This window comes from Stegastes partitus, unplaced genomic scaffold (genome assembly GCF_000690725.1).
Source record: "Stegastes partitus isolate 25-593 unplaced genomic scaffold, Stegastes_partitus-1.0.2 Scaffold483, whole genome shotgun sequence".
In the NCBI taxonomy this organism is placed as follows: Eukaryota; Metazoa; Chordata; class Actinopteri; family Pomacentridae; genus Stegastes; species Stegastes partitus.
The window spans coordinates 182724-192009 of record NW_007578214.1 but is presented as its reverse complement, the minus strand read 5'-3'; the positions used below and the strand labels follow the sequence as shown (position 1 = coordinate 192009).

Sequence of the window (9286 nt, the reverse complement as noted above, 5' to 3'; positions counted from 1 at the left end):
AACCCGAACCCTGCTGTCAAAGTTGTTTTTCACTTTAAGACAAAGTTATATCAAACAAAGTTTGCACAAAAAACTGAGATTTGTACTTTATCAAACGTCATTTCTTTACTTTGTATGAAAAAGTATTTTCACTTTTTAAGTCCCCCAAATCCAAATTCAGTCTTTCACATAAAAAACGGACTTTGTCAAGATTTTCACCTTTTAAGCAAAAGATAACAGACGCAAAGTTGTTTTTTAGTTTATATTTTTCACCTTTAACTAAAACTATAAATCCAATGGTCCAAATTCTGAACTTTTAAGTGAAAACTAAGAGATGCACATTTCGTTTTACCTTTAAGCAAAATTCTAAGAAAAACAGTGAAAAATCTCACCTTATAAAACGAAACGCTGAATTAATTAATCACATTTCTGCCTTTTAAACAAAATTCTAAAATGCAAAGTCATTTTTTTATTTTATGCAAACTTCTAACAGCCACGGTCAGAATTCTGAACAAGTGAATGAAAACTATAAGAAGCAAAATCATTTTAAAACTTGTAGAAAATTCTAAATAAAACTCCAGTGACGTAAAAAAAAAACCAAGATACTTGAAAGGAACTAGTTTAAAATGTTTAAAGGTTAATCTATGTTCTGACAGGGTTCTATAGACGTTCCAGATCAAAACAAGCTTCTTTAGGACCTGCAGTGGTGGACTTTCCGACGCCGCCTTTCCCTGAAGCCACGACGACGACTTGCTTGACTCCAGCGATGGGCTTCTGTTTGGGAAGACCTCTGGCCATCTGCTGCTTCTGCCGCTCCTGTAAGGCGTTACTGTCCACCGACCGCTGATGCACAACACACACACACACACAACACACACAACACACACACACACACACAGAGATTATTTTATGGCTTTATTCAGAAATATTCTCCAAACACGATGCGTTTATTCTGGCTATTAATCCGTCTGTTTAGTACCCTTCTGAGGTCCAACTTAAAAAATCTGCTTTTGTCTAAAACAAAACAAACATTTTGAAAAGATGCTGAGTTTCATGTCAAAGACATTTGACAGATCACACAAATATTCCAGTGTGTGATGGTCTGAGTGACTCTGGCCTCGTCAGTGATTAATCAGTGATCAGAGTTATCATTAACTAATCGACTGATGAAGAGATCATTCAGTTCCTGCAGATCAGTACCTGCCTTTATAGTGACGATCATCATAAGTTCATGGTTTTTAGGGTGAAATTTGTATTTTCTGTGCTGAGACGGTTTCAGTCTTTAAACACAACGCTTCACAACTGACAGACTCCGTTTCTGAACACTTCATCAGTTTACCTGCAGCTGAGAATTCAGTGTTTATGTGACTGTCTCTGAAACATGGATCAGGCCAAATCCACCTTAAACTTGGACTCTGGTGAGAATTCTGAACTGTTGGTGGAAATACGCTTTGCAGAATCTTGTCTCTTTGTTTTTTTCTTATCTTCTTCGACTTCAGGGCTGCTGCAGATAATAAACCAAACTGTGGATACACCTGATGAAAGCAGGACTTTATCCTGAACAGGACACAACAATGAGATTCACTGAAGCTTCAGTCGGGCCTCCTTCCAAAAGGTTTTCAAAATTAGAAATAACTCTAGAAAGTGCAGAAGTTTGTGTGTATCATAAACCGGAGTGGACAGCAGCAGAAACCCGAACCCAATAAAACAGGATAAAAACCAAGAACAGGGTGAAACTACATCACAAGTTGATGAGTCAACCTGTTAAATAAATTCATGTAAACACCAAAACAATTCACGCGTGTATAAGCGTGTGAAATATGCTCTCTCCATATGAAACAGAAAACCTCAATGATGTGTTATTTAGAAACGCTGATGTGAAAATGTGTATTTTGCTGAAGACTTGGAGCTCTATGTGTTGAAATAAACTCAAATCTGATGAAATAAAACTGTTAAGTTCCCACATCCAGCTGAACACCGGCTGGATGCTTCAAAATAAAGGCCAATACTTACATAAGATTCCATTAAAGCAAGAGCACATCAATTGGAACAGTCACGAACAACGTTTGATCACCTATAATTATTATTTTCTAACAGTCAGCTGTGTTTCTGATGCGTTTGTTAGTTTATTTTACACGTATCGCTTTTATTTTGGAGGGCACACTCCGCTGCTGCCATGTTTACCGCTAACCTGACGCTACCTTGACGCTGCTCGCTGAATCTGTGGATAAACGGACAGAAATCTCACCTGGTAGCGTTTCAGCTGCAGCCAGCCGGAAACTCCGCTGTTTATCTCGGTACCGGTTCCGAGAACTGACGGTTTGTTCACACACATTCTCAGTAAACGTGACAGTTTGCTGTACGTGAGATGAGCTAACATATTAGCTGTTTGCAGCTAACAGCTCCGCAGATCGACACACCGCGGCGTAATACGCCTGCGCACATTACCAGTGCGCATCACAGCTGCGTAGATGCGTAAGCTTGCAGTGCGTCAAATAAATGTGGATTTAAGAAAAGATATGAACACACAATAATGTCGCCGGTTTATTGTTGAGAGTAAACTTTTGCTTTGAAAGTACAATTATAAAGTTAAAGTTCTTTTTTAAAGGTGAAAACCATAAAATATTTTACGTGAAATTAATTTAACTATTAGCTTAAACATAAAAGTGCAAATTATAAGACACAAAGGGCATCTTTAAAAATATAAAGTAAAAACTAAGAAGTACAAAGTCAGAACTGTTACATTTCAAGATAAAATCATACCTTTAATCTAAAAACACTTAACTTTTTAAGAAAAACGAAAAAAGTAACAAGGTCCAAAGTGGTCCATCATGTTTTAAACTAATACCAGAACATGTGAAGTCGAATGTCTGACAGAGCTCATCGTTTTCATTTTAATGTGAAATAAAATAAAATAATAAAATAAAAAGTTAAAATGTTACTTTCAAAGTCATCCGATAAAACACCCAAATTCATTTCTTTATCTTTAAACCTGCCTTCCCCCCTGAGTCAGCTGGGATAGACTGGTTACCTGTCCAGGTGAACCTGCCTTCATCCTGAGTCAGCTGGGATAGACTCCGCCCCCCACCATCACCCCAGTGAGGGTTAAGATGTGGAGATGATGGATGGATGGATGTTTGAGTGAATCTATTGGATGCACTTGTGACCAACTTCTTACTTTTTAGTGCAGCTTGTGTCTCGGTGTTTTAAAAGGATGGTTTCTTCATGTTTGATAGTTTTTTTCTCAACGTCCCAAAGTATGCGACCTGCCGCCTCATTTCTTCATGTTGTCAGTCAGCAGTAGTCAAGAGAGCCTCACTTGTTAAATTATATGAATTAGGTTAAACTGGATAAATATCACATTTGATAAACATGTCTTTGAACTTGACATTTTTGACTTTTTTCTTATTTTAAAAATCTCCCGTATATTTGCATTTAAAATTAGTTTATTTTCTTCCTTTAATTTAATTTGTATGTTATTTTCTGAACATTTTTAGTATTTTTTTGTCTGTATTATTTGATGAAGCTGAGGGAAAACCACAGAGAAGGCAACCTGCGAAAATGCTGCGCAGTGATGATCCGCACAGATCAGCTGATCAGGAAACACCAGGTGGGAGATTCCTGCTCATTCATCGAGTTTTTCTCCATCACAGGTGAGTTTCTGTGGGAGCTGCAGTTCCTCCGTTATTAAGGACGATTCTCGGTCATATTCAGTCCGTCGGTGCGCTGATGTCTGCGACCGACGGAGCTCCGGCGGCCCGGACGGTTCTGCAGCAGTGTCTGCGGGCTCAGCTGCAGGTCAGCCCGGCCGGAGACCAAACAGAGGCGCAGTTCGTCCAGGTGAGACAACGGCCAGGTGACAGCACACTGCAGGTGTTTGAGCAATGAGGAGAATCATGATGTTAATTCCGTGCAGTTTATTTGTCATAGGAATCCACGATCCTCCCGCTACAACAAAAGTGAAAGTAAAGTCAAAAAGAAAGAAAAACCAGAATGAGCGGATAGAAATTTAAATTTGGCTTTTGAACAAGAATATGCAGAAAATGCAAATGATAACAGATTTTACAAAGTAGCCACAGTTAATTAAAATATAACATGTAAAATGAGTGATTCCATCAGACTGACCCTCTCTAGAGTGAGTCTAATGTAACTCAGCCAGGTGGCTGAGCTACATTAGACGTCCCACGGTCAGTGAATGCATCATCTGAGGTCAGTGAATGTGTCTCAGTGATTGTAGTGTACTAGAAGGAGACTAGTGAGGGAGGACACCAAGACACCTATGACTCCTCTGAAAGAGTTTCCAGCTTCAGCAGCTGAGATGTTAGAGACTGTTTATACAGCTGTTTTCTGTTCTTCACCATCAAAGCTTTGTGATAGACAAAGAGAAAGACTCTGTTGAGGGGGAAAAAAGCTAATTAAATCTGGACTAGAGTTCAGCAGAAGACACGTGGAGACTCTGATGCAGTCTGCAGGAGAACTGAGACGTGGAGAAGACTTGTTTTCCATCAATACAATGAGCCCAAGCAAACAGCCAAAGCTCCACAGAAATGGTTTAAAGACAACAAGGTGAAGTTCTGGAGGCCCAGTCAGGGTCCAGATCCCAGTCCAGCTGAGAACTAGTGTCTGGACTTAAGGTTCTGTTCACTCATGATCCCTGCAGAACCTGACAGAGTCTGAACAGTTTCATCAGAAGAATGAGGTGAAACTGCAGCATCCAGATGTTCAGGCTGATGGAGACCAACAGGACCAGTGATGGAGCTGAAGGTTCATCTACTGAACTCTGACTGGAGGAGGAGAACGCTGATGCAGTCACAGATTTTACATCTTCTGTTTTCAGTTAATTGACATTAGTTTGTAGAAATCTGTTTTCATGTTGACATGAGAGATTCTGTTTTTGTAAATTCTTCTTCTTCAAAAAAAAAAAACATTAAAAAAAGATTAAACTGCAGATGATTCAATGTTGAAAAGCAATAAAAGGAGAAAACTTCTAGAAGGGTGACTAGTTCTTCTGTTCGCTGTGTGGTACATACACACTTCAGGTAAACATGAGGTTTAGACGTGACGTAGACGTGACGTAGACGTGACATCGACGTGACGCAGACGTGATGTGACGTGACGTGGACGTGATGGGGACGTGATGTGACGTGACGTAGACGTGACGGTGACATAGACATGATGTGACGTAGACGTGACGTAGACATGATGTTGACGTGACGCAGACATGACGTGGACGTGACGTAGACGTGACGTGGATATGACGGGGACGTGACGCGGACGTGACGTGGACGTGATGGGGACATGACGTGATGCAGACGTGACGTAGATGTGACCTGATGTAGAACTGACGTTGACGTGACGTAGACTTGACATGACGTAGAAGTGACGTGATGTAGACGTGACATAGACGTGAAGTGACATAGACGTGACAGCCTAACGCTGCTACAGAACAGCAGTGACACTGATGGTGTTTTCTCGTCTCCTAGATCGACAGAGGAATGGTGATCTACATCTGCTTCTTCAAAGGAGCCTCAGAACAAATACTGCAGAAGATGGGTTAGGAACATTTAAAGAACACTAATTTAACCTCCAAGTTTAACCCGTCTTGTCAGTAAACGCCATGTCCTCCTGTCTGTCGTCCAGTGTCCACGCTGCTGAATGTCCGGCTGTGTGAGTCGTCCTCGGGGAAGCTGGTCTCGGTGTCGGAGCTTCCCGGCAGCGTTCTGATCGTCCCTCAGGCCACGCTGGGCGGGAAGGTTAAAGGTCGATCCATGCAGTACCACAACAACATCAGCAAGGAGGACGGGCTGCGACTGTACACCACCTTCGTGTCCTTATGTGAGAAGGAACTCACCGCCGCTTCAGCCGGCAGTGGCGCCGAGGTGACGGTGAAACACGGGACGTATGGAAACAGACAGGTGCTGCAGCTGGACACCAACGGGCCGTACACTCACCTGATGGAGTTCTGATGTCAGCAAATCTGTCCCGTCACTATCATCTGCATGTACAGCAGAGACGTGTGTTGACTGAGCTCACAGAAACAGCATCTGGAAACACATCTGGAATGTGTTCATTATTTGTGTAATCAGACCTAAAAGCTGCTTGTACTGTTTATAAATGTAAACCTAAAGAACAAAGTCAGCTCAGACTTTCCTTCAGTAACGTTGCGACTGATTCATCGACTCATGGAAACTGTCACATTAATCGCCGTCTATTTTGATAATCAGTTCCTTCATTTGAGTAATTTTTTAATAAAAAACAGTCTAAGTTCTGTGATTTCAGCTTCTTCACTGTGAACATTTTCTGGGTTCTTTCCTCCTCTGTGACAGGAAGCCCAAGGTCTTTGGTCCAAACAAGATGTTTGAAGAAACTGATCCACATTTTTCACCACTTTCTGACATTTTAGACAAGATAAGATCAACTCTATTCATCCTGAAGAAAACTGTTTTTGGAAGTGAATTGAAAGTAAACAGATGTGTTGCACAGAAATAATGGATTTAATAGAACAAACAGCCGAATGATTAATCCACAAAATAATAATGAAAATAGTCACGGCTTGCAGTCCCAGTTGTGACTCTGGTCTTGCAGATGGGCAGCGTGTCACATTTCATCCATTTGTTCCTGGAAAACCTGGAAGCATTCAGTTTGCTGGAAGCAACTCTGAAAATAAGTGAAATGGTAAAACTCCACTGACATAGTTGTGTTTGAAGAATGAACTGGTCACATGAAGTCAGAGTGGCAGGTTGATGAAACTGGATCAATAAATAAATAAATGTCAGAACCAGAGAACAGAGGAGCCAGCTGTTGGAGATACATTCAGCTGATGGTGGAACATCTTTCTACATCTGATGGTCGAGCTTCTTTCTACGGCTGATGAGCAGAGCAGAGGAAAAGTCTAGAGAGGCTGGAACATGGAGATAGTTCAACATCTGCAGGATGAGGAGACAACATGATCTCCAATCATGGAAACATCTGTGGACATATCCAGTTCCAGTTTTTACACATTTTTGCAAAATCTGTAAAGAATTGTAAAGATTGTAATTGTAATTGTTAAGAAATGTTCCTTCTCCAGGGTCTTCATGGTTCTGAGTCCTGCTGACAGAAAACGTCTCTGAATTCTCCTCCTCCTCTTTCATGTTCTGGTTCCTCAGAGCTGCAGGGGCCTCATTTATCATCAGTGCATAGAAAAGGTTCTAAATTCTGTATTACGAATGAAATGTAGAGTGTGCGTAAGTCAAAAAAATCCGTATTTATCAAACGTGCGTACAGGGGTTGTAGCACATCAGTAAGTCATCAGCGTTGATAAATCCCACTTGCTCTTAACCTCCATACTCGTGCACGTTGCCTTCAGGAACGCCTCCACATCACCATATAGGGCAACACGCCTCTTTATAAACAAGGAAAGATTTATTTTTTCCTCACCTGTCGTCATCATCGTGGCAAAAAGGGTGAAAAAGAGGAACTTTTCTGCACTGAGATCGAGGTACTCGTCAGCGAGGTTGAAGCAAACCAGAAAATGTTGTTTGGTGCGTGAAATGTTGGGATGAGCAGCGAAAGAAAAAACACTGCATGGGACAAGAAAACCACCGCAGTTATTTCTGTTGGTCAGAGGACAGATCGCCGGCAAAAATTTAAAAAAGAGGTTTGATGTTAAGCTCAGCGCCAAAAACACATCACAGTCCATAAAAGAGAACTGATGCAACTGGAGGAGGACGAATTAATACAGAACGTTCACCCAGTGGATAACCCTGATCTCTACAGATGAGATGGTTAATAACCAAAGTCCAGCTGAAACATCTCCACTCTGTGACACTCACCAATAAGCCAGCTGTCTTCAGCAGCTCCTGCTTGGAGACCCACAGAACAGTTCTGCTCAATGAACGAGTCGTGTTCCTCCAGGCCGCCAGCAACAACGTTGGATAGCCACAAATGTGCATCGCAGTTTATCAGTACGTTGATTGAATGAAACGCTTTTCTATTTACAAAATTAAGCTCGTTTAGTGATGCTGCTTTGATTGTGATGTGGGTGCTGTCTATGGCTCCACTTATGTTTGGGAATCCAGCGACGGCGTTAAGTCCCTGTTTGATTTGGGCTCATCAGTGATGGCTGTAAGGGAACTGGATGCAGGCTGGGACCAGGGGAGTTATGGCATCCAACACTGCCGGCTTGATCCTGCTCAGTGGTGGCTGGAAATGGCACATATGTCTCCAACCTCACACTGGAATGTGCCGGTGGTCAAAATCCCTGAATACTTTTTATTTGTAGTTTCAATGTTCTACCGCTAGATTATGTGCCTACGCATGGTCAGAGGTGTGCGTATATTTACTCACAGTCCTAAGTATAAGTACAAGTTGATAAATTCCATACTTTGTGTAGGAATGTTCGTACGCATGCTCTACGCACATATCTGTGCGTAGGCACTGATGATAAATGAGGCCCCTGGACTTTATGCTGAAACATGGACCTCAGTAAAGGAACACGAGACAGGAGCAAAAGACACCCAGACAATGCTGTGAAAAGTGAACAAGTCAAGAACAACACTGATGACTTACTGATGTGCTACGACCCCCGTACCCATGTTTGATAAATACAGATTTTTTTGTACTTACGCACACTCTACATTTCATTCGTACGACAGAATTTAGAACCTTTTCTATGCACTGATGATCAATGAGGCCCCAGGTGCTGTGGTTTACGTGGGGGTGAAAACACTGATTTTTCTCCGGTGTTTTAAATAATGATTTGATGAGTTTACACTTAAAGCTGAATGAAATTCCCTGAAACACAGAAAAATAATATTTAATGTAGGGAAGAAAAATTCAGTTTGCTGTTTTTGCCTAGAAAGTCACTAATGTATTTCTAATCAATAATAGCTTACGAGCAGTTTGTAATCAACGCGAGAACAGATTTTCACCAACCATAAAGCGTAGCTGCAGTTTGTCCTCCATCCAGCAGGCGGCGCTCCGATCGGTGTCCGTCACAGGAAGTGAGCAGCTCTCAGCTCAGCACATTTTTCAACCTTCGTCAAAAATCTCCAGCGAACCAGCGACACTGTCTGCCTGTAATTCGACTTTAAACGAATTTTTCTGCAGAAAATGTTCGTAAATCCAGTTAAAGCGGAAGAAAAGACGCCGTCTGTGTGAACGCTTCCGGTGAGTTTGCGGCTCCGGCGGAGAGTTTGGTGGTGAAAGTTGGTGTGGGTGTAACGACGGTTTGCGTTGACCGACCTAACATGAGCTGAGGTGAGACACGGCTGGTTCCGTTAAAGCTTCGTTTTATGTGTCTCGTTCACATGTGTGTGACTTTTAT

General features: G+C 41.8%; 3 protein-coding genes across 4 annotated transcripts in view; 2 read left to right on the top strand and 1 right to left on the bottom strand.

The window, feature by feature from the left end:
• Positions 1 to 2742, bottom strand: part of nubpl (nucleotide binding protein-like) — an 8072-nt gene extending 5330 nt beyond the window's left edge. The window contains exons 1-2 of the mRNA XM_008287036.1: positions 2228 to 2742; positions 642 to 822 (exon numbers count right to left, since the gene is read on the bottom strand). Of these exons, the coding sequence (XP_008285258.1) occupies positions 642 to 822; positions 2228 to 2359 (313 nt within the window). The 5' untranslated portion in view covers positions 2360 to 2742. The remainder of the gene's footprint in view (positions 1 to 641; positions 823 to 2227) is intronic.
• On the top strand, positions 2215 to 6252 carry LOC103361040 (D-aminoacyl-tRNA deacylase 2). Of its 2 annotated transcripts, none has more exons than XM_008287028.1 (4): positions 2215 to 2298; positions 3633 to 3819; positions 5463 to 5532; positions 5620 to 6252. In XM_008287028.1, exons 2-4 carry the CDS (start codon positions 3709 to 3711, stop codon positions 5943 to 5945), a joined length of 507 nt encoding a protein of 168 aa, XP_008285250.1. In that variant the 5' UTR covers positions 2215 to 2298; positions 3633 to 3708; the 3' UTR covers positions 5946 to 6252. The 2 variants fall into 2 exon arrangements, with proteins under 2 accessions (XP_008285250.1, XP_008285249.1); XM_008287027.1 differs by having other exon boundaries at positions 2247 to 2298; positions 3506 to 3819.
• Positions 6253 to 8435: 2183 nt separating this feature from the next.
• The window catches only part of LOC103361045 (uncharacterized), a 24677-nt gene continuing 23826 nt past the window's right edge, over positions 8436 to 9286 (top strand). The window contains exon 1 of the mRNA XM_008287035.1: positions 8436 to 8555. Coding sequence (XP_008285257.1) covers positions 8436 to 8555 — 120 coding nt within the window. The remainder of the gene's footprint in view (positions 8556 to 9286) is intronic.

What these genes read in the sequence shown, in the direction of transcription:
- LOC103361040 (XM_008287028.1), top strand. Translation starts at nt 3,709, where the DNA reads ATGTCTGCGACCGACGGAGCTCCGGCGGCCCGGACGGTTCTGCAGCAG. An exon ending in CAGAGGCGCAGTTCGTCCAG is followed by an intron (nt 3,820 to 5,462) that starts GTGAGACAACGG and finishes CTCGTCTCCTAG; the next exon opens with ATCGACAGAGGAATGGTGAT. An exon ending in ACAAATACTGCAGAAGATGG is followed by an intron (nt 5,533 to 5,619) that starts GTTAGGAACATT and finishes TCTGTCGTCCAG; the next exon opens with TGTCCACGCTGCTGAATGTC.